The following is a 26,295-nucleotide window of genomic DNA, read 5'->3' on the forward strand; positions in this document are numbered from 1 at the left end:
ATGAAACAAGGGAAGTCTTTATGAGTGAGTCATTGAATCATTCACTCAAGAGATTCACTCAAAAACACTGATTCATCCAGTAATGAAACAAGAGAAGTCTTTATGAGTGAGTCATTGAATCATTGACTCAGAAACACTGATTGATCCAGTAATGAGTCTTTATGAGTGAGTCATTGAATCATTGACTCAGAAACACTGATTGATCCAGTAATGAAGTCTTTATGAGTGATTCATTGAATCATTCACTCAAGAGATTCACTCAGAAACACTGATTCATCCAGTAATGAAACAAGAGAAGTCTTTATGAGTGAGTCATTGAATCATTCACTCAGAAACACTGATTTATCCAGTAATGAGTCTTTATGAGTGAGTCATTGAATCATTGACTCAGAAACACTGATTGATCCAGTAATGAAGTCTTTATGAGTGAGTCATTGAATCTTTCACTCAGAAACACTGATTGATCCAGTAATGAGTCTTTATGAGTGAGTCATTGAATCTTTCACTCAGAAACACTGATTGATCCAGTAATGAGTCTTTATGAGTGAGTCATTGAATCTTTCACTCAGAAACACTGATTGATCCAGTAATGAAGTCTTTATGAGTGAGTCATTGAATCATTCACTCAAGAAATTCACTCAGAAACACTGATTCATCCAGTAATGAAACAAGAGAAGTCTTTATGAGTGAGTCATTGAATCATTCACTCAGAAACACTGATTGATCCAGTAATGAGTCTTTATGAGTGAGTCATTGAATCTTTCACTCAGAAACACTGATTGATCCAGTAATGAGTCTTTATGAGTGAGTCATTGAATCTTTCACTCAGAAACACTGATTGATCCAGTAATGAAGTCTTTATGAGTGAGTCATTGAATCATTCACTCAAGAGATTCACTCAAAAACACTGATTCATCCGGTAATGAAACAAGAGAAGTCTTTATGAGTGAGTCATTGAATCATTCACTCAGAAACACTGATTGATCCAGTAATGAGTCTTTATGAGTGAGTCATTGAATCTTTCACTCAGAAACACTGATTGATCCAGTAATGAGTCTTTATGAGTGAGTCATTGAATCTTTCACTCAGAAACACTGATTGATCCAGTAATGAAGTCTTTATGAGTGAGTCATTGAATCATTCACTCAAGAGATTCACTCAAAAACACTGATTCATCCGGTAATGAAACAAGAGAAGTCTTTATGAGTGAGTCATTGAATCATTCACTCAGAAACACTGATTGATCCAGTAATGAGTCTTTATGAGTGAGTCATTGAATCTTTCACTCAGAAACACTGATTGATCCAGTAATGAGTCTTTATGAGTGAGTCATTGAATCTTTCACTCAGAAACACTGATTGATCCAGTAATGAAGTCTTTTTGAGTGAGTCATTGAATCATTCACTCAAGAGATTCACTCAGAAACACTGATTCATCCAGTAATGAAACAAGAGAAGTCTTTATGAGTGAGTCATTGAATCATTCACTCAGAAACACTGATTGATCCAGTAATGAGTCTTTATGAGTGAGTCATTGAATCTTTCACTCAGAAACACTGATTGATCCAGTAATGAGTCTTTATGAGTGAGTCATTGAATCTTTCACTCAGAAACACTGATTGATCCAGTAATGAAGTCTTCATGAGTGAGTCATTGAATCATTCACTCAAGAGATTCACTCACAAACACTGATTCCTCCAGTAATGAGTCTTTATGAGTGAGTCATTGAATCATTGACTCAGAAACACTGATTGATCCAGTAATGAAGTCTTCATGAGTGAGTCATTGAATCATTCACTCAAGAGATTCACTCAGAAAAACAGATTCCTCCAGTAATGAAACAAGGGAAGTCTTTATGAGTGAGTCATTGAATCATTCACTCAAGAGATTCACTCAAAAACACTGATTCATCCAGTAATGAAACAAGAGAAGTCTTTATGAGTGAGTCATTGAATCATTCACTCAGAAACACTGATTGATCCAGTAATGAGTCTTTATGAGTGAGTCATTGAATCTTTCACTCAGAAACACTGATTGATCCAGTAATGAGTCTTTATGAGTGAGTCATTGAATCTTTCACTCAGAAACACTGATTGATCCAGTAATGAGTCTTTATGAGTGAGTCATTGAATCATTCACTCAGAAACACTGATTTATCCAGTAATGAGTCTTTATGAGTGAGTCATTGAATCATTCACTCAAGAGATTCACTCAGAAACACAGATTCCTCCAGTAATGAGTGTGTATGAGTGAGTCATTGAATCATTCACTCAGAAACACTGATTGATCCAGTAATGAAGTCTTTATGAGTGAGTCATTGAATCATTCACTCAAGAGATTCACTCAGAAACACAGATTCCTCCAGTAATGAGTCTTTATGAGTGAGTCATTGAATCATTGACTCAGAAACACTGATTGATCCAGTAATGAGTCTTTATGAGTGAGTCATTGAATCATTCACTCAGAAACACTGATTGATCCAGTAATGAGTCTTTATGAGTGAGTCATTGAATCTTTCACTCAGAAACACTGATTGATCCAGTAATGAGTCTTTATGAGTGAGTCATTGAATCATTCACTCAGAAACACTGATTTATCCAGTAATGAGTCTTTATGAGTGAGTCATTGAATCATTCACTCAAGAGATTCACTCAGAAACACAGATTCCTCCAGTAATGAGTGTGTATGAGTGAGTCATTGAATCATTCACTCAGAAACACTGATTGATCCAGTAATGAGTCTTTATGAGTGAGTCATTGAATCATTCACTCAGAAACACTGATTGATCCAGTAATGAAGTCTTTATGAGTGAGTCATTGAATCATTCACTCAAGAGATTCCTCCAGTAATGAGTGTGTATGAGTGAGTGACTGGTCCTGGTCCTGGTCTGTGTTCCAGCGGTCAGCTGTGGTCATCCAGGGAGCCCGATCTACGGGCGTACGGTTGGCGATGGCTTTAACCTGAATGACGTGGTCAGCTTCTTCTGCAACACCGGCTATATTCTGGAGGGCCCGTCCCAGGCCCAGTGCCAGCCGGACCGCCAGTGGAGCCAGCAGCCGCCCACATGCAGAGGTTCGGACCCAATGAGCTCTTTTCTCATTATAGTGAGATTTAAGCACTGTGGCACTGATGGAAATGACTTCTAGGCAGCCGTGGTTAAAAAGGAATGACCAATTTGAGCTCTGAGAGCCCTCTGGCCCTCTTTCAGCCCACAGTAACTCGCTCAGTCACGCTCTGAATAGCGGCAGATTAGCCCTGCACATCAGAAGATGAGATGTATGTTTTGAAAGTAATCTCTGCTTTGTTAGCGGCGTGATTAAGAGCGTCTCAGAGGATCGTCTCTAGTGCTGGAGTCAGACAACAGAAGCCCTCAGCATCTCCATGGCTTGATTACAGGACTGCAATGTGCTTTCTACAATAATTATGGACACAAATAAATGGTTTTATCTCACCCAATCGATGAAAATGCTTTTGTTACGCAGCGAGTTTAATATGATGTCTTTGAAAGAGTCTCTTCTGCTCATTTATTTGATCAAAAATACGTCAAAAATGATCAAATAGTGGAATATTATTCCAATGTAAATCATCTGTTTTCTGTGGGAATATATCACTTCACTTCACTGTATTCGATTATGTCCCCGAAGGGCAATTTACATACATAAAAACAGTTTACAAACATTAAAAATACCTAAAAAACAAGACATATATAGTTAAATATAATATATTCCTGTGATCAAAGCTGAATTTATCATCATTACTCCAGTCTTCAGTGTCACATGACCTTCACTAATCAGGATTTGATGCTCAACATTTATGATTATTATCAATGTTTCATTTCATTTTTGTGGAAACCGTAATAAACTACCTGTCAAACATTTGGGATACATAAGATTTAAAAATAAGAATATTTTTATATTATAAAATATATTTTTTAATTAAAATATAAAATTAAAATTATATATATATATAAACTAACCCATGTTAACTAATGAAACAAAGTGTTACCTTATATATATAAGGTAAGTCTTATATTATATATAAATTCATATTTATGATTATTATTAATGTTGAAAAAAAATATTTTTGTGGAAACTGTGAAACCACTCAAAAGTTTTGGATATTAATTTTAAGATTTAAGAATAATAAAAATTATATTTTTTTATATAATAAAATAATTGTTTTAATTAAAATATAAAAATAAAATTAAAATGTTATAATTATAATTATTATATATATATATTTATATATGGTAGCACTTTACAGTAAGGTTTCATTAGCTAACATGCGTTATTAAAGTGTTATATTATATATAAATTAATATCTAATTAATGCTGATTTGCTGTTCAAGAAACATTTATTATTATTATTAATGTTGAAAACAGTTTTTGATTATTCATATTTTTGTGGAAACTGTGAAAGCACTCAAAATTTTGGGAAATTAATTTTAAGATAATACATTTTTTTATTATTATTACTTTTATTTATTTATTTATTTATTTTATTAAAATATAAATTGTAAATTATATATATATGGTAACACTTCACAATAATGTTCCATTAGTTAACATGGATTATTAAAGTATTATATTATATATAAATTAATATTTATGATTATTATTAATGTTGAAAACAGTTTTTGATTATTAATATTTTTGTGGAAACTGTGAAAGCACTCTAAAATTTTTGGATATTAATTTTAAGATTGAAAAATAATAATAATATTTTTATATAATACAATTATTTTTTCAATTAAAATATGATTTTTTATATATATATATATATGGTAACACTTTACAATAAGGTTTCATTAGCTAACATGCATTTTTAAAGTGTTATATTATATATAAATTAATATCTAATTAATGCTGATTTGCTGCTCAAGATTATTATAATTTTTTTTTGATGATTAATATTTTTGTGTAAACTGTGAAGGCACTCAAAATTTTGGGGCACATAAGATTTTTTATTATTTAAATCATTGAATCATAATTTAAGCAAATACTTTTATTCATCAAGGTCAAGTGACAGTAAAAATATTTATAATGTTACAAAGATTTCCACTTCAGATAAATGCGGTTCTTTTTAACTTTTTAGTAATGTTGTAATGTCGAAAATTCAGCTTTGATCACAGGAATAAATGACACTTTACTATATATTCAATTAGAGAACAGATTATATTTCATAATTTTTACTGTATTTATGATCATATACATGAGCAGAAGAGACATTAAAAATAGTAGTGCATATATATAAACAGAAATCGTTTTTTTGTATTTTATTAATGAAATGTAAAATAGCTTGCAACACTTATCACACAGTTGATCTATCTCTTTACTTTTTCTTTGTTTGTGTTCTTCAGTCGTCAACTGCACCGATCCCGGTATTCCCGCCAACTCAATCCGGAAGAGCAAAATTGAGTACGGGAACTTCACTTTCGGGACGGTGGTGTCGTACGACTGCAATCCCGGATATTACCTCTTCGGCTCATCCGTCCTGACCTGCCAGCCCGTGGGTTACTGGGACAAGCCCTTACCAGAATGCCTGGGTACGTCTGTGGCGCTTCTCTCCCATTATTTCGACTTCTATCATTGGCCATCTTTGAACTCTTTCCTTCTGCGAGGCGATAGAAGATGGCACAGGTCAGCCAGCATGCAGGCGAGAGCGGCCTTATGATGGAGTCTGTGTCAGAGCTGGACAAACTACACAACTCCATTACTCCAGTGAAAGTAAAAGTACTACTGGTCAAATATTACTCCGTTACAAGTGAAAGTTGTTAAAAACTATTTTTACTTAAGTAAAAGTACAGAAGTACTCGCTTTTAAAAGTACTTAAGTATCAAAAGTAAATTTCCTTTTTTTTTGTCAATGCATTATTTTATTATTGTTGTATAAATGCACGGTGGTTTAAGCCAGTCAGTGATGCTCCATACGACCACCTTGAACTCATTTAAATACTTAAGTTACAAAGCTCTTTACAAAGCTGCTGTCACTTTAAGGCAGAATGCACAGATCCAATACACTGATACACATCCCATATTCCCCCAACTGTTTACGTTCACTTAAGACATAATCAACTTTGTTCACGCGAATACTTTCCAAAATGAAAATTTACATTTTGTGTGAGTTGGTCTGTTTAAGTGCGAAAAAAACGCAAAAGAAAGCTGTAATCAGTTCAGTGCTCGAACTCTGGCATCTCAGAGACACAAAAACAGACTAAACTGAGCTCGTTCATCAGGCTTTCTCAGATTCAGCCATATGCCTATGCTTCTCCTCTCCCAGACATTCAGATTTTGCACAAAAAAAAACTTTTAAAGAAGAAAAAAAATCATCCACTGACTTTTAAAGCTGCTACAGAAATAACTTTCGACTTCGAGGACTTTGATAGAAATGTAGTGGAGTAAAAAGTACGCTATTTGTCTTTCAAATGTAGTGAAGTTAAAGTCAAAGTATCCCTAAAAAATAATACTCCAGTAAAGTACAGATACTCAAAAAGTGTACTTAAAGGGTTAGTTCACCCAAAAATGAAAATTCTGTCATTAATTACTCACCCTCACGTCGTTCGAGACCCGTCAGACCTCCGTTCATATTCAGACACAAATGAAGATATTTTAGTGTAAAGCTGATGCTGAGAAAGGCTTCAGATAGGCCTCCATTGGCATTCAGTACATTTATACTCCCAAGACGGATAAAAGGCACTAAAAACGTCGCTACAAAGTCCATCTCACCACAGTGACTCTACAATAATCTTACGATGCGACGACAATAGTTTTTGTGCGCAAAAAAAATCTAAATAACACCTTTATCCAGCTTGTTCTTGTCTTCCGTGTGTGTCTCCACGACGCATGCGTGAGAATATGAGCAGATCCGGCGTTCGGACACATGACCCAGAAGAGATTTGTTTACGAGCAGAGGAAGACGCGCGTGTCTCAGCTGTTGAATTCTACACTGATCGTGCTTTAGGTCTCGGTGTAGTTCTCAAAATGGGGCTAAAGTGGCATTTCATGGATTCCCGAACGCCGGATCTGCTCATATTCTCACGCATGCGTCGTGGAGACACACACGGAAGACAAGAACAAGCTGGATAAAGGTGTTATTTAGATTTTTTTTGCGCACAAAAACTATTGTCGTCGCATCGTAAGATTATTGTAGAGCCGCTGTGGTGAGATGGACTTTGTAGTGACGTTTTTAGTGCCTTTTATGGGTCTTGTGAGTATAAATGTACTGAATGCCAATGGAGGCCTATCTGAAGCCTTTCTCAGCATCAGCTTTACACTAAAATATCTTCATCTGTGTCTGAAGATGAACGGAGGTCTTACGGGTCTCGAACGACATAAGGGTGAGTAATTAATGACAGAATTTTCATTTTTGGGTGAACTAACCCTTTAAGTACAGAACTCAAGTAAATGTGCTGAGTTACGGTCCACCTCTGGTCTCTGTGAAAGCTTTCAAAGTTTCCCAGAGTTTCTGCGGCGGATGTAGCGCACCTTTTCCAGAGTTCGCCAGAGCGAGCTGTATTAAGGTCAAGAGCACATTCATTAGAGAGACGTGTTCATTTGCCTGTGAGATCGTAATTGCCTCCTGCTCCCGCTCTCCATCTCTGTCCCTGTAATTGCTTCAAACCTGAGTTTGACTGTTTCTTGTCGGTTTCCACCGTGAAGAAAAGGCAACAATCCTGCTAGCTAGCTATCTATTAGTCTTGTTTTTCTCTCAAGTGTACACAAGGTAATTCTGCACTTTACTTAGCTTGTGAATCTTAATAAGCAGAGCCTCTTTTCCCCCGCCAGCCTGATGAATATTATAAACATTTGAACCTCCTCGGTTTTATTCAGGGAGCATTTCCCATTCAAGAGAAGGCAAACATCAAAAACAGGCTTAGCTAAATTAAATTGAAGAGCTTATGTGTGTTTCTTCAGCAGCGCCAATCAGAGTCAGAAAGGAATGTTCTCGCTCCAGACCTTTATATCTTTTACATGCATTGATCGTGGCCATTTAGAGGAGCAGACTGAGATTATAGTTCTTCAATCATTTCTTGATCATTGAATGAGTGAGTTCAACTCAATAACCAGACGCGACGCAATAAGATTTTAGCCATTTATCCATCCACACTAGACGAGATACGACTACTATATCAATCAAAACTTACAGCCAATCAGTAGAGAGTGTGGGCGGAGTCTCTCTGTAAGTGCACTGCACTCTCAACCAAATAAAATCACAGCCAATCAGAAGAGAGTGTGGGCGGAGTCTCTCTGTAAGTGCACTGCACTCGCAACCAAATAAAATCACAGCCAATCAGAAGAGAGTGTGGGCGGAGTCTCTCTGTAAGTGCACTGCACTCGCAACCAAATCAAATCACAGCCAATCAGAAGAGAGAGTGGGTGGAGTCTCTCTGCAAGCGCACTGCACTCGCAACCAAATCACAGCCAATCAGAAGAGTGTGTGGGCGGAGTCTCTCTGCAAGCGCACTGCACACGCAATCAAATCAATCACAGCCAATCAGAAGAGTGTGTGGGCGGAGTCTCTCTGCAAGTGCACTGCACTCGCAATCAAATCAATCACAGCCAATCAGAAGAGAGTGTGGGCGGAGTCTCTCTGTAAGCGCACTGCACTCGCAACCAAATCAATCACAGCCAATCAGAAGAGAGTGTGGGCGGAGTCTCTCTGCAAGCGCACTGCACTCGCAACCAAATCAATCACAGCCAATCAGAAGAGAGTGTGGGCGGAGTCTCTCTGTAAGCGCACTGCACTCGCAACCAAATCAATCACAGCCAATCAGAAGAGAGTGTGGGCGGAGTCTCTCTGCAAGCGCACTGCACTCGCAACCAAATCAATCACAGCCAATCAGAAGAGAGTGTGGGCGGAGTCTCTGCAAGTGCACTGCACTCGCAACCAAATCAATCACAGCCAATCAGAAGAGAGTGTGGGCGGAGTCTCTCTGCAAGCGCACTGCACTCGCAACCAAATCAATCACAGCCAATCAGAAGAGAGTGTGGGCGGAGTCTCTCTGCAACTGCTAATTAGAGATTATCATTGTCAGATTGTGTGTTGTTGTTCCAGTCGTGACGTGGCAGAAATAGAAAATAAAACAGAATCGCTGGTTAGGTCAAAAACTCATAAAGGCTCATTAACATGCCTTGCATTTCTACTAAACATTTCAGTTCTACATGGCTCCTCTTATTGGGGGAAAACACTATTTCAGAGCAAAAATACAGAGATTTTGTGTTTTAACTATATCTTCCAGACCTAACAGACACCTTTCAAATACAATATGGACACCAAGCGAAGTGTCATTCAACAAATAAACAGGCTAAATGAGATTTGTTGCGCATAAAAATGTCATAGTCCTCCGAAACAAAAGGGTTATGCATGATAACGTGATCGCTGCTCACAGGCGGTCAGTCCAATAGTAGCTGTCATGTTGCTGGAGTTGATGTTTATTGTTGAAGGCGGAAAAGAGAGATGTGTTCTCTGTAATCTTGCGTATTGCACAAGGTCCTTTTCCACTTTGCTAAACTTCGCCCACGCAGCACTTGTTTCCTGTGATCTTCCAAAAGAGGGTTACAGCCAGACCCACACAGAATCTGTGCCTTCACCCACAGATCTGCTCATTCACACTGATCTGGAGACGCCAAGCGCTCACAAGCTTTCATTGTCAGTCAGCCATTTTGTCACGAATGAATATTCCACATAATCTGTCTGGTGTTTTAACGTACTTCAATTATGGATTTAATGTTACACTATTAATCGTTTTAAGTCATGACAACAATGACAGTAAATCTACTGTGATCTCAGCATGTTGTCTTAAATAATCAGGGTTGGGAAGGTCGCTTTTAAAAAGTCGTTTGTAATGTTTGTAAAAGTTAATCGAAATACTTTGGAATATGGCGTGTAACACAAACAGGACTTGGGTTTTCCTCTGCATGTTATTTTAACCAACATAAGTTTTCCACAATATTTCTTGAGGCAAAAAATGCAGACAATCTTAGAAAAAAGAAAATGAATACTGATGCTCGAGAAGGAAACACAACGTGTGTAAACTGTTTGAATCAGATGAACAGGGTAAATTGTGCTTATTTTGTCTTCTGGGAAACATGTAGTTATTAGCTTCTGAAGGGCAGAACTAAATGACAAAATATGATCTTTAAACACTATAAGAAAAATGTAAAAAATCATCCTGTGCAAAAGTTTTCACCCCCTCCTCTTAATGCGTTGCGTTTCTGCCACTAAATATAAAAATAACAAAGGCAATTGGGACTTTTTTCCTCATAACTGCGAGTTTGCGTCTCACAGTTCTGACTATTTTTCTCAGAATTGAGAGATTTGAACTCGCAATTGTGTGTTATAAAGTCAGAATTGTGAGATAAAAAGACGCAATTACCTTTTTTATTAAAGTCGCAGTTCTGAGAAAGAACAGGTATTTTTTCCCCCTCATAATTGGACATTATATCTCACAATTCTCAGAAAAGAAGTCAGAATTGTGAGATAAAAAGATGCAATTACCTAAACAAATGACTCAACATGAAACACGAGGACAGTCGTGGATCCTCAGGGAATGACAGACGCTTCAGATTCAAGGGTTTGTACATTATTGAATGCGGCAATTTGTGTAAATTGTCTTGTGGACTACATGTAAACATCTATTATGTGAATATTCAAGACATATGCAGGACCATTCGCTTATTCATGACAGTACTAAATAAAAGTACCTGTGATCCCAGATCCCTCTTATTTTGTTAAACTTATTAACATTTTGCATATTCTGCAAGGGGTATGAGCAGAACTGAGTCTGAGAATCACAAATCGCTGTTTACATTAAAGGGTTAGTTCACCCAAAAATGTAAATTGTGTCATTAATGACTGAGCCTCATGTGGTTGGACACCCGTCAGACCTCCGTTCATCTTCAGACACAAATGAAGATATTTTAGTGTAAATCTGATGCTCTGAAAGGCCTCCATTGGCTCAACTTTACACTCTCAAGACCCTTAAAAGACACTAAAGACTAAAGTTACAAAGTCCATCTCACTACAGCGGCTCTACAATAACTTTATGAAGACGAGAATAGTTTCTGTGCGCAAAAAAACCCTAAATAACGACTTATATAGAGATGACGATTTCAAAACACGGCATCATGAAGCTTCGAAGCGTTATGAATCAGTGAGTCGATTCAGCGGTTTGAATCGCCAAATTTCAGCAGTTTGGCGGTTTGACACGCGATCCGAATCATGATTCGACTCACTGATTCATAACGCTCTGAACCGCTGAATCGACTCACTGATTCATAACGCTCTGAACCGCTGAATCGACTCACTGATTCATAACGCTCTGAACCGCTGAATCGACTCACTGATTCATAACGCTTCGAAGCTTCATGAGGCCGTGTTTTGAAATCGTCATCTCTATGTAAGTCGTTATTTAGGGGTTTTTTGCGCACAGAAACTATTCTCGTCTTCATAAAGTTATTGTAGAGCCGCTGTAGTGAGATGGACTTTGTAACTTTAGTCTTTAGTGTCTTTTAAGGGTCTTGAGAGTGTAAAGTTGAGCCAATGGAGGCCTTTCAGAGCATCAGATTTACACTAAAATATCTTCATTTGTGTCTGAAGATGAACGGAGGTCTGACGGGTGTCCAACCACATGAGGCTCAGTCATTAATGACACAATTTACATTTTTGGGTGAACTAACCCTATAATGATTCAATTAAATAAATGACATTAAAATTCAAAGTAATCACTAAAGTACTTTTCGGATGTACCTGTAATCTGATTTCCACCCATTTCAAATGTAACTGTGATGAAATAATCACTCAAATGTTGTATTTTAAATGCGTATCATGTGATTGGTTACTGCCCAACGCTGTAAATGATAAACCTAGGAGAATAATTAGTCAGTTATGTGTCTGTTCTGCAGAGGTGGACTGTGGTCACCCTGGTTCTCCTCCTCATGCCGTCGTGATGGGCGAGAAGTTCACCTTCGGATCTACAGTTCACTACAGGTGTTTAGAAGACCGAGCTCTGATTGGTGAATCCACCCGCTCCTGCCAGCTGAACGGCCAATGGAGCGGCTCCCAGCCACACTGCTCAGGTAAGACACACTGGCTATTCGGATGATCTTACTTAAAGGGTCACATTATGCAAAATTCACGTTTATAAGGTGTGTGTCCACAATGTGTGTAATTAACTAGCCTGTGATGGCAAAAATCCACTCAATACTTGTGTTATAATCCTCATTTATCATTATCAATCTCTCATATTTCCCTCTACTCCTGCGTAAGAGTCGGGAAGCCCCGCCCATGACTGTTGCTGATTGGCCAGTTTAGCATAGACACGCCCCTGAGTGAGAAGCACAGAAGACACTCACTCGAGTATTACAATGTGTACGCCAAAAACATGACTAATGAAGTTTATTTATGAAGGAAATGTGCCAAGGAATGACGGTAAATACTTACTTAATATTACTTACTTAAAGGGTTAGTTCACCCAAAAATGTAAATTGTGTGATTAATGACTGAGCCTCATGTGGTTGGACACCCGTCAGACCTCCGTTCATCTTCAGACACAAATGAAGATATTTTAGTGTAAATCTGATGCTCTGAAAGGCCTCCATTGGCTCAACTTTACACTCTCAAGACCCTTAAAAGACACTAAAGACTAAAGTTACAAAGTCCATCTCACTACAGCGGCTCTACAATAACTTTATGAAGACGAGAATAGTTTCTGTGCGCAAAAAAACCCTAAATAACGACTTATATAGAGATGACGATTTCAAAACACGGCCTCATGAAGCTTCGAAGCGTTATGAATCAGTTGCTAAAACATGCTAGCAAAATGTTAAAAAATTCAAGGATCATGTTAGCAAATTATTTAAACATGCTAGGATAATGCTAGCAATGTGTTTAAACATAGTAGGATAATGCTAGCAATGTGTTAAAACATGCTAGGATAACGCTAACAAAATGTTAAACATAGTAGGATCATGTTAGTAACTTGTTGAAACATGGTAGCAATGTGTTAAAACATGCTAGTATAAAGCTAACAATGTTCTAAAACATGTTAACAATGTGATAATCCATGCTAGCAACATGTAAAAAATGCTAAAACATGCTAGCAAAATGTTAAAACATTCAAGGATCATGTTAGCAAATTGTTGAAACATGCTACCAATGTGCGAAAACATGCAAGCATCATGTTAAAACATGCTAGGATCATGTTAGGAATGTGCTAAAACATGTTAGGAAAATGCTAACAATGTTCTAAAACATGCTAGGATTATGTTAGCAAATTGTTGATACGTGGTAGCAATGTGCGAAAACATGCTATATCATCATGTTAAAACATGCTAGCATTATGTTAAAACATGCTAGGATCATGCTATCAATGTGTTAAAACATAGTAGGGTCATGCTAGCATGTTTGATGAAAGAACATCACTTTCTTTTTGCTGATCAGTGTCTTTTATCATATTACTCTTTTTGCTATGTCATGTAAAGAATGATTGACTCTGGACTCAGTGTTATTGAAATCTTTTGCACATGCCACATGAAGCAGTGTGCATTATTTTTCAATAATTTAATGGTCAAGAGTCAGTTATGTTTATACCAGCCTTATGCCATATTTTAAGAATTTTTGTAGGTTTTTGTTCCTAAAATTACTTTCTTGCGCATCTTGAAGAAGCTGAAGTAATGGTTGCTAGTTTAAAGTGGTCATTCGGGCTCATTTGGAGGCTTGAGCTGTTTCTACACAGTTACGTCAAGAGAGAGCATGCATTTGTGCGCTACAAAAAGCAGCATTAATTGAGCCCAGTTTCTCTGAGGCACGGCCGTAACATCGCTGGTCCTGAACTGTATTGATTAAGTAGCAACAACAAGCTCTGTGTTCGTGGAAGACAGAAAGAGAAAGAGACTGAGAGAGTGTGCTTTCCATGGATATTAAAAGTAATTTCAGACATTTTAATTTGTTGTTTGTTTGTGTTTTTCTGGTTCATTTGCTGTTTGTGGGCTGTGAGGCTCTTTGATAGAAGTGAAATTAATATAAAGAATATAATCCATTACAGCGATTCAATCCATTGAAGTGTTCTTATGTTCTCTTATATTGTATGTCATGTCATGTCATGTTATGTTTGTTGTCATGTCATGTCATGTCATGTTATAATATGTTATGTCATGTTATCTTTGTCATGTTATGTTTGTGTCATGTCATGTTATAATATGTTATGTCATGTTATCTTTGTCATGTTATGTTTGTGTTTTGTCATGTTATGTTTGTTATATTATGTAATGTTATAATATGTTATGTCATGTTATGTTTGTTATGTCATGTCATGTTATAATATGTTATGTAATGTTATGTTTTTTGTCATGTCATGTTATAATATGTTGTCATGTCATGTTATGTTTGTTGTTGTCATGTCATGTTATAATATGTTGTCATGTCATGCTATGTTTGTTGTTATGTCATGTAATGTTATGTTGTCATGTCATTTTATTTTATGTATTTCATGTTATGTTTGTCATGTCATGTCACGTTGTGATGCTTGTTATGTCGTGCCATGTAATGTTATGTATGTTATATGTTGTCATGTTATGTTGTGTATTTCATGTTATATTTGTTGTGTGTCGCGTCGTCATTTCGTCATATATCATATATAATGTTATGTTATTGTCGTCATTTTATATTGTTTATTTCATTTTATGTTTGTTGTTATGTCATGTTTGTTATGTCATGTTGTTATTTTATTTTGTGTTGTGTTATGTTCTGTTATATTGTATGTCATATTATGTTATGTTATTTGTGTTAGGTTGTCATGTCATGTCATGTAACGTTATGTTATAATATGTTATGTTGTTGTCATATCATTTTATTTTGTTTATTTCATTTGATGTTTGTTGTTATGTCATGTTATGTCATGGTGTTATTTTATTCAGTGTTATTTTGTGTTGTGTTATGTTCTGTTATATTGTATGTAATATTATGTTATGTTATTTGTATTAGGTTGTCATGTCATGTTATGTTATGTTATAATATGTTATGTTGTTGTCATGTCATTTTATTTTTTGTGTTTGATGTTATTTTTGTTGTGTGTCGCGTCATGTCATGTCGTCATATATAATATCATATAATGTTATGTTACATTATTTCATGTTGTTTTCATGTCATTTTATTTTGTGTATTTCATGTTATGTTTGTTGTCATGTCATGTCATGTTATTTTATTTAGTGTTATGTTACGTTATGTTATGTTATGTTATGTTATGTTATGTTATGTTATGTTACGTTACGTTACGTTATATTATATTATATGTTATGTTGGTTATGTTATGTTATGTTATGTTATGTTATGTTATGTTATGTTATGTTATGTTATGTTATGTTATGTTATGTTATGTTATGTTATATTGTATGTTATGTTGGTTATGTTATGTTGTTTTGTGTCAGGTTGTCATGTCATGTCGTTATAATATGTTATGTCACGTTATGTCGCCATGTCATTTTATGTTATGTTATGTCATGTCATTTCATTTTGTCAAGTCACCTTTATTTATATTTGTTACAATACAGATTGCCGAATATAAACCAGGTGTGCTCTGCTTCACGTTGTGCATAAGAACGGCACAAAAATGACTGTAAAGTCCTGTAGTGAAAACTTAAATCATAATTCAGTTTTCTCCGTAGTAAAAGCTTCAGTAACGCACGGCCCCTCATGGCTTATTGCTTTCGGATAATACGTAAGTCCTTTGTATCTGTTTGCTCAGGCTTCGACTTGTGTTTGAAAGAGAAATCGTGCGTTTGAATGAGCACATTGTTGAGTGAAGCTCCTCTTTGTGTTGGGTCTTATTTCCTGTCATTATGTGTCAGTCTTACATGAGTTAATTAAGTTGGGCTGAATAATGACTTCTGTCTCTGTCTGACACCGTTTCTTCTCACTGACAAGCTGTCTGAGTCTGACTAACATGCACAGATTTCCTTCGTGAAAGAATAGTTCACCCACAAATGTAACAGTCATCATTACTCACCAGACCTGTGAGGCTATTCCTCTACAGTTTATATTGACCAAGAACAAAAAAATACACAGGAAAAGGAGTCAGATATATAATTCAAGTCTTCTGAGATCATTGGAAAGCTGGCACAATGTGCGAAAACATGCTAGCGTCATGTTAAAACATGCTAAGATCATGTTAGGAATGTGTTCAAACATGCTAGGATCATGCTAGCAACTTGTTAAGCCGAACATCCTCAGAGAAAGAAATAGTGTGCATTTAAAGCCCGTTCTTCAGAAGCCTCCTCTCCACACACATCTGTATGCGGCGCTGCATGCCCTGACCCAAAAACAGCATGAGCTGGCAGTTTCCTCTTTCTTTCATTCGTGCTCTCTTTTCTCGGTCTTCCCTCTCTGTCTGCTTTTGTCTCTTTGACTGTTCAGGATGGCATTCGAGCACACCACTGAATACTGCGTGGCATCTGCTGTGGACTGCCTCTCACACACAGCTCTTCTGTTTCTGTTAATAACATGTCAAACAACGTAGTATAAGATGCTAAACATTTCAAGTTATGTTATGTCGTGTCGTGTCGTGTCGTGTCATGTTTTATGTTATGTCATGTTATGTTATATGTTATGTCATGTCATATCATGCGTTATGTTGTGTCATGTCATGGCATGTCATAGCATGTGTTATATTGTGTTATGTCATGTCATGTCGTGTCATATCATATATCATATCATATTGTGTTGTTATGTTGTGTTATGTTATGTTATATGTTATGTAATGTGTCGTGTCGTGTCATGTCATGTCATGTTTTATATTATGTCATATTATGTTATGTCATGTCATGTCATGTCGTGTCATATCATGTGTTATGTTATGTTATGTTGTGTTGTATGTTGTTGTGTTGTCTTGTGTTGTGTTGTGTTGTGTTGTGTTGTTATGTCATGTCATGTCATGTCATGTCATGTTATATGTTGTGTTGTGTTGTGGTTTGTGTTATTGTGTTGTCATGTCATGTCATGTTTTATGTCATGTTATGTTATGTCATGTCCTGTTATATGTTGTGTTGTGTTGTGGTTTGTGTTGTGTTGTGTTATTGTGTTGTGTCATGTCATGTTTTATGTTATGTCATGTCATGTTATGTCATGTGTTGTGTTATGTTATGTTGTGTTATGTCATGTCATGTCATGTCATGTCATGTCATGTGTTATGTTATGTTATGTTATGTGTCATGTCATGTAATGTTATGTTGTTTTGTCATGTCATGTCATGTTATATGTTATGTTGTGTCGTCATGTTATGTCACATTATGTTTTTCTGTTGTCATTAAATTGTCATGTTGTTATGTTATAATGTAATGTCATGTTATTTTATTTAGTGTTGTGTGATGTTATGTTCTGTTATGTCATGTTATGTGACATAACATGTTGATGTTTGCTATGTCATGTTATTTTATTTTATGTTGTGTTATGTTATGTCATGTCAAATCATGTTGTGTTCTGTTATGTTGTCATGTTGATGTTATGTGATGATGTCATGTTATTTTATTTAGTGTTATGTTGTATGTTCTTATGTGTGTTATGCTGTTATGTAATGTCATACGTCATGTACTTTTGTTATATTGCATGTCATGTCATGTCATGTTATGTTGTTGTTATGTTATGTTATGTCATGTTGTTATGTTGTTGTAATGTCATTTTAGTTTATTTTGTATTATATTGTGTTATGTTGTTGTCATGTTATTTTATTTTGTGTTATGTTGATCTTGTGTCGTGTCCTGGTGTTGCGTTGCCATGTCATTGTCATGTCATGTTATTTTGTGTTAAATTGTTTTATGTTCTCGTGTCATGTCGTGTCATGTTATGTCGTTATGTCATGTTATGTCGTGTTCATGTCATGTTGTTATGCTGCTACGTATGTCATGTCATGTTATGTATGTTATGTCATTGTCATGTTATTTTGTGTTAAATTGTTTGTTCTCGTGTCATGTTGTGTCATGTCATGTCGTTATGTCATGTTATGTTGTGTTCATGTCATGTTATGTTTTGCTATGTCATGTTATGTTGTTGTCATGTTATTTTATTTTGTGTTATATTGTTTTATGTTCTCGTGGTGTGTCATGTTATGTTGTTGTTATGTCATGTTATATTATGTTGCTATGTCATGTTCTTGTTATGTTGTGTTCATGTCATGTTGTTATGTTGCTATGTCATGTCATGTAATGTTATGTCATGTTATGTTGCTATGTCATGTCATGTCATTTTGTGTTAAATTGTTTTATGTTCTCGTGTCGTGTCATGTTGTCGTTATGTCATGTTGTTATATTATGTTGTTGTCACGTGACCCCATGTTGCGAGTTGTATGTAGTTATAATTGTGGACATAAATAGTGCTTATAATTAGCATTTTTAGTATACTTTTGTATTAATGTTAACCATGTTCATTTCACTCATGCTGTACACACTCATGTTATGTTTTTTGTATCTCCTAAAGAAGTTCAGAAGAAACATCAGAGATGAAGTTTCTACCTAAATGAAGCATAGCTCAAATCCTCCTGAGCTTTGAAAGAGCAACCTCTGAGAAATATCATTTTCCTCAGGGCTGTCTGTGTCTTTCTAGCTCCACTTCTTTATTCCGTGTGAACATGCTCTGCACTTCTCGGGAGACTGTGCTCTGGATATCTGGGACATTCAACCGGGATCCAGTATCTCGATTACTGGAGGTTTTTATGACTACATAGGTTAGTTAGCTAGTCAGGTGCCGTCGCATCTTGGCTTGATTTTAAAGCTTTTCCAGCTGCATGTTTTTGTATAAGATAAGAAAACCCCGCGTCCCCTGGGGCGCCGCGTTTGTGGGAGTTTTTGTTGTTTTTGCATCACATTATGAATTTGACAAAAGCCGAAACTACCAGCGCAACGTTATAAAATGTGGATGGAAAGCAAAATCAATAGCGTGCTGCACTGCCAGGTGAATCAGAGTTCCTTATGTAACGAACTTCGCAGCCTTATTATTCCCCGCTAAGCTACTGGTGGGCGACTTTAACTGGAAATCGCACCTCGCTGTGCCAATTAATGGCAACTATATCCGCCGCGCAGCATTCAACAGCTTCACCTTTGTAGAAGAATCTAATGAAGGTTATATAAGCACGCATACACACCTCGCTCGCACAATGTCCGTCAAGAGCAGAACACAATCTCAGTATCAGTCCAGCAGATCCGTGGCTTTGTGCCTCGGCTGTTTTACGGCCACTTGAGGTGGGACGGGTCTTTTGGGCTCGCTGTCTGTCTGTTCGTAACATGCCAACAAAGGCAGGACGTCAGACCGATGGAGGTTAATGAGAGGGAAAAGTCGGCCTTTTCTCCATCGTGACACATGGGGTTGGCTATTCAAACAAACGTGGAGCTCTGCCATGAATAGTGTTTCTCTCTCTGCGTGTCTTTTTTGTCCGAGCTACATCAGCATGCTTGGCATGATGTCAGATGAGGACAATCCGCCGCTCGTTTTCTGAGCCGTGGAGTAGAAAAAGGAATGTCCCAGATTTCTAATGAACTAAAGCGAAGGTATTGGACTGGAAAAACACTGCGCTGTCATGGAGTGGTGCTGTTTTTCCTGTTTATTCGTGCATAAAGTGTTGCGTTATGTTATGTTCTGTTATGTCATCGTGTCATGTTATTTTTTGGTGTGTTATGTCATGTTATGTTGTCGTCATGTTATCTTATGCTATGTTATGTTATGATGTTATGTCATGTTGTGTTCTGTTATGTCATGTTATGGTCATGTTATGTTATGATGTTATGTACAGTGTTGGGGGAAACGCATTACAAGTAACTTGAGTTACGTAATAATATTACTTTTTCCAAGTAACTAGTAAAGTAACGCATTACTTTTCAAATTTACAACAAAATATCTGAGTTACTTTTTCAAAAAAGTAACGCAAGTTACTTTTTCACATTAATTTGACTGACAGCTCTCCTGCCCCCATGTTGAGAAAAATAAGTGCAGAGGCGTGTGTGTGTGTGTGTGTGTGTGTGTGTGTGTGTGTGAGTGTGTGAACATGAGGGTTATTGTAGTTCTAGACTAAATGTGAGCATTTATTTATCTCACTTGCACAATAAAGATTCTGTACTCCTCAAAATGAATAAAATCAGTCAAATGCAAAATCAGAGTACTCAAACCTCAAATATATAAATGTTAAATAAAACTAATATTTTTATGCATTTAATCTACCTTTATTGACCAATGTCGTGCTGCTGACCTTTGATGATTCAGTTATGCCATGAGCAAAAATTACTCGATTTTTTGTTTTTATTGGTAAAACGTTTTTCTCCTGCGTCCTATTCTTCCATTATCCAGAATGGCAGCACATTTATACCTCAGCCTGAGGCTTATTATTTCAATTTTGGTATGAAGAGGTCTTTACATTTGCACAAAAAATGACTTTTTTTGCTATTAAAAAACAAAACAAAAAAGCAAGCCCAGCCCAGGTGAGAAAAAGTAACGCAAAAGTAACGTAACGCATTACTTTTCTTAAAAAGTAACTAAGTAACTCAATTAGTTACTTTTTAAGGGAGTAACGCAATATTGTAATGCATTACTTTTCAAAGTAACTTTCCCCAACACTGGTTATGTACCATGTTGTTATTTCGATGTCGTGTTATGTTCTGTTATTTTATGTTATGTTGTGTCATGTCATGTTGAGTCATTTCGTCGTCATGTTTTCATGTCGTGTCATGTTGTCGTGTTGTGTAGTGTAATGTCGTCATGTCGTTGTCACGTCATTTCGTGTCATGTTATCATGTCACATAATGTCGTTGTGTCGTTGTCTCATCTCGTGTCGTGTCATGTTGTCATGTCATATAATGTCATCGAGTTATGTCGTCATGTCGTGTAATGTCGTCATGTTGTGTCATGTCATGGTGTTTAATGTCGTCATGTCGTTGTCTCATCTCAAGTCGTGCCATGTTGTCATGTCATGTCATATAATGTCATCGAGTCATGTCGTTATGTTGTGTAATGTCATGTTGTGTAATGTCGTCATGTTGTGTCATGTCATGTTGTGAAATGTCGTCATGTTGTGTCATGTCGTTATGTTGTGTAATGTTGTCATGTTGTGTCGTTATGTTGTGTAATGTCGTCATGTTGTGTAATGTTGTCATGTCGTTGTCTCATCTCGTGTCGTGTCATGTTGTCATGTCATGTCATATAATGTCATCGAGTTATGTCGTTATGTCGTGTAATGTCGTCATGTTGTGTCATGTCATGGTGTTTAATGTCGTCATGTCGTTGTCTCATCTCAAGTCGTGCCATGTTGTCATGTCATGTCATATAATGTCATCGAGTCATGTCGTTATGTTGTGTAATGTCATGTTGTTTAATGTTGTGGCATGTCGTGTAATGTCGTCATGTCGTTGTCGTGTCATGTTTTCAAGTGGTAATATCGTCATGTTGTTTTCGTGTTGTCTCGTGTCATGTTCTCATGTCATGTATTGTCGTCATGTCGTTGTCTCATCTCGTGTCGTGTCATGTTGTCATTTCATGTCATATAATGTCATCGAATCATGTCGTTATGTTGTGTAATGTCGTCATATCATTGTGTCATGTCGTGGCATGTTGTGTAACGTCGTCATGTCATGTCATGTTGTCATGTCATGTCGTGTCATCTTGTGGCGTGTCATGTTGTTATGTTATGTCATGTCAAATAATGTTGTTGAGTCATGTCTTTATGTTGTGTAATTTCGTCATATCGTTATGTTGTTTCGTGTCATGTCGTGGCATGTTGTGTAATGTCGTCATGTCGTTGTTGTGTCGTCTCATCTCGTGTCGTGTCATGTTGTCATGTTGCTATGTTTTGTCATGTCGTTGTCATGTAATGTCGTCATGTCATCATGTTGTGTCATGTCATGTTGTTATATCGTGTAATGTAGTTATGTTGTGTCATGTTATGTCGTGTAATGTCGTCATGCTGTGTCATGTCATGTCGTGTAATGTAGTCATGTTGTGTTATGTCATGTTGTGTAATGTCGTCATGTCGTTATGTCATGTCATGTCGTGTAATGTCGTCATGTCGTGTCATGTCATGTCGTGTCATGTCATGTCGTCATGTCGTGTAATGTCGTCATGTCGTGTAATGTCGTCATGTCGTGTCATGTCATGTCGTCAAGTCGTGTAATGTCATGTTGTGTCATGTCATGTGTAATGTCGTCATGTCGTGTAATGTCGTCATGTTGTGTCATGTCATGTGTAATGTCGTCATGTTTTGTCATGTCATGTGTAATGTCATCATGTTGTGTCATGTCATGTGTAATGTCGTCATGTTGTGTCGTGTCATGTGTAATGTCATCATGTTGTGTCATGTCATGTGTAATGTCGTCATGTTGTGTCGTGTCATGTGTAATGTCATCATGTTGTGTCATGTCATGTGTAATGTCGTCATGTTGTGTCGTGTCATGTGTAATGTCATCATGTTGTGTCATGTCATGTGTAATGTCGTCATGTTGTGTCGTGTCATGTGTAATGTCATCATGTTGTGTCATGTCATGTGTAATGTCGTCATGTTGTGTCATGTCGTGTCGTTATGTCGTGTAATGTCGTCATGTTGTGTCATGTCATGTGTAATGTCGTCATGTCGTGTAATGTCATCATGTTGTGTCATGTCATGTCGAGTAATGTCGTCATGTTTTGTCATGTCATGTGTAATGTCGTCATGTCGTGTAATGTCGAGTAATGTTGTCATGTTATGTCGTTATGTTGTGTAATGTCGTCATGTTGTGTCATGTCATGTCGAGTAATGTCGTCATGTTTTGTCATGTCATGTGTAATGTCGTCATGTTTTGTCATGTCATGTGTAATGTCGTCATGTCGTGTAATGTCATCATGTTGTGTCATGTCGAGTAATGTTGTCATGTTATGTCGTTATGTTGTGTAATGTCGTCATGTTGTGTCATGTCATGTCGAGTAATGTTGTCATGTTATGTCGTTATGTTGTGTAATGTCGTCATGTTGTGTCATGTCATGTCGAGTAATGTTGTCATGTTATGTCGTTATGTTGTGTAATGTCGTCATGTTGTGTCATGTCATGTCGAGTAATGTTGTCATGTTATGTTGTCATGTCATGTTGTCACATAACCCTATGTTGTGAGTCGTATGTAGTTATGGTGGACATAAATATTGTTTATAATTTGACTTTTGGAGTTATCTAATCTACGTGAAGCACATTCATTCAGATGTAAAAGCCCAGCGCTGTCACGCAGTCGTGCTGTTTTCCTGTTTATTCCTGCATGACGAGCCGGTGAAGCTGGAGGTGTGGGTCAGCTCCCCCTAAGGCTTGTTCAATCCATCAGTCAGTCGTCCCCTGGGCTCGAGGGCCGTCTGCTGAGTCTGGGCTTTCTGATTGGCCTCAGGGTGCTCGTATGTGTAATTAAAAAGGATTTGATGTTTGGGTCATCGGCTGACTCGATCAGGGCTCGATGCTCTGCGCCATCCGGCTCTGTTCGATGAATATTTTACCATAATTATTCATGCTAATGGTTTACGCTGGCGGCCGCTGGATGATAATTGATAGCCTGTTGCTTCTCACACTGTCATTTGGAAAGGTGTCGCATCTCTCACACGCCTGCTAATTCGTCTTCTCGCCAGGAGCAACATATAAATGTGTCTTCAATTGATTCTCTTGAGAATTGCGCCTGGTTTTTGCACTTCAAAATTGCAATATGTGTCTTTTAAAGGAATAATTCACACAAAAGTGAACATTTCTCGCCCTCATGTCCTTGCATGAGTTTCTTTCTTGTGTGAAACACAAAAGATGCTGGTTAACTACTGACCGGCCTGTCAAGAGCATTACAACTAAAAGAAAACACCTTTATATTTGATACTCTTGTGCAATATTTATGCATTTAGCAGACGCTTTTATCCAAAGAGATTTGTCAGCCAGTGCACAGTGCCCACAATTTGTCCAGTAATAAAAGCTGTTGTCATTGTTTTTTTCTTTTCTATTGGCTGTCATAGTTCATATCTCACTAATCGTACAAGACAGGAGAGCAAAAATAAAGGTTGATTTTAAAGAAATGCTATTCTTTTGAGCTCTACGTTGTGCCGCGGTTTGCACAAAAATATAATGACAATAATCATAAATGTGTGTTGATCATGTGACACTGAAGACTGGAGTAATGATGATAAATTCAGCTTTGATCACAGGAATAAATTACACATTACTATATATTCACATAGAAAACCGCTATTTTAGATTCTAATAACATTTACATTTTTACTGTATTTTTGAAAAAATAAATGAGCCTCTGTGTGCAGAAGAGACTTTAAAAATCAGTATTTCTGTATTTTTTATTACACTGGTCCACTTTAGACACTTTCTACTAACTAAGTGAGTTTGAAACGATGTGTCAGCTCTCATTAGAGTATTAGTACACTGTAAAAACAAATCCGTTAAATTTACGGTAAAAAAAAAAACTGGCATCTGTGGTTGCCAGAAATTTACCATAACAGAATACGGTAGCAAAATTTTAGGTTTTACAGATTTAAGTTAAATTGACAGTAATTAACCGTATTTCATGAACTGAAATAATGTTAAATTACCAACCTATTGAATCACTAATATCTGTTATGTACCTTTGATATATACTGACAACCACCAATCACAGCGGAGATGAGAGTCACATGATGAGTCAAAGCTCAGGAGGACAATACTAATAATGATTGTGATTTTAACGGTAAAAGACTGTAAAAATGCTACGGTTAAAAACAGTTCACTGGTTAACAGAACGTTTCCGTACTATACACAGTGAATAACTGTAATAGATCTATTGTGATTTTACAGTAAAATACAGTTTTTGGAAGTGAAAAATAACAAGTCATAGTGTAATTTGCAGTGAAAAAATGTAAATGGACATTCCCAGAAATTCAAAAAAATGTTGTGTACATGTAATTATTACAATATAAATCTTTAAATTATACGGTTTTGAACTGTAAAATAGACAGTAAACTAAGTGCTGTCCCGTAAAACCTCAGATGTTGCTATCATATTTTTTACGGTAAATTTCTGGCAACCACAGCTGCCGTTTTTTTACTGTAAATTTTACAGGGATTTTTTTTACAGTGTAGAAGGAGCACAGTGTCATTCACACAAACACTAAACACCATCACGGTAACACACATGACATCTTTAAAATGCAATAAACATTCATTTAACAACATTCAATGTAAAATAAAACCCTGATGTACATAACTAATTAGAAAAACTAAGAAGAAACAGTTATTTCAACGAAAATACATCACATGCGAAGTGTCAAGCAGGGAATTCTGGGAATTTAAATTTACAGTATTTTACTTTTAAATTACACTAAATGTATCTATTACAGTTACGCACCGTATATAGTATGGAAACTTAATTAACAGTTTTTTTACCGTGGCATTTTTACAGTCTTTTACCGTTAAAATCACGATAAGGTTTTACTGTAAAAAATTATCGTGATTTTAATGGTAAAAGACTGTAAAAATGCTACGGTTAAAAATAGTTAACTGGTTAACAGAAAGTTTCTGTACTATATACGGTGAATAACTGTAATAGATCTAACCTTACATGTAATGTAATTTTACAGTAAAATACCGTTAAATTTACAATTAAGTCACTGTGTAATTTACAGTGAAAAAACGTAAAATCTGAGAATTCCCTGCGTGACGCTTTAAATGTGATGTATTTTCGTTGAAATAACTGTTTCTTTTTAGTTTTTTCTAATCATTTATGTACATCAGGATTTTATTTTACATCTAGTGTCGTTAAATGAATGTTTATTGCATTTTTAAGATGTCATGTGTGTTACCGTGATGGTGTTTAGTGTTTGTGTGAATGAAAAAATCAGCAGCTGTGGTTGCCAGAAATTTACCGTAAAAAAATACGGTAGCAACATTTTAGGTTTTACAAATTTAAGTTAAATTTACAGTAAATAAGCGTATTTCATGACCTGAAATAATGTAAAATTACCAACCTATTGAAATACTAATATCTGTTATGTACCTTTGATATATACTGACATCCACCAATCACAGCAGAGATGAGAGTCACATGATCAATCAAAGCTTTAATAGGACAATACTCATATAGTCATTCACACAAACACGGAACACACATGACATTTAACAACACTAGATGTAAAATAAAACCTAATAACACACATAATTCGTAAAGTTATTTGAACGAAAATACATCAAATGTGAAGTGTCACGCAGGGAATTCTGGGAATGCAATTTACGATTTTTCACTGTAAATCACACTACGACTTGCTCTTTTTCACTTCCGAAAACTGTAAATGTAA

At 36.4% G+C, this 26,295-nt stretch overlaps 1 protein-coding gene across 1 annotated transcript in view; it reads left to right on the plus strand.

Moving 5' to 3' along the window:
• The window catches only part of csmd3a (CUB and Sushi multiple domains 3a), a gene marked incomplete at both ends in the record, with an annotated part of 567,839 nt that overhangs the window by 455,310 nt on the left and 86,234 nt on the right, over window positions 1–26,295 (plus strand). The window contains 3 exons of the mRNA XM_079838157.1: window positions 2,898–3,071; window positions 5,359–5,544; window positions 11,902–12,075. Of these exons, the coding sequence (XP_079694283.1) occupies window positions 2,898–3,071; window positions 5,359–5,544; window positions 11,902–12,075 (534 nt within the window). The remainder of the gene's footprint in view (window positions 1–2,897; window positions 3,072–5,358; window positions 5,545–11,901; window positions 12,076–26,295) is intronic.

Source organism: Gobio gobio (genome assembly GCF_949357685.1).
Source record: "Gobio gobio genome assembly, chromosome: 15".
Lineage (NCBI taxonomy): Eukaryota > Metazoa > Chordata > Actinopteri > Cypriniformes > Gobionidae > Gobio > Gobio gobio.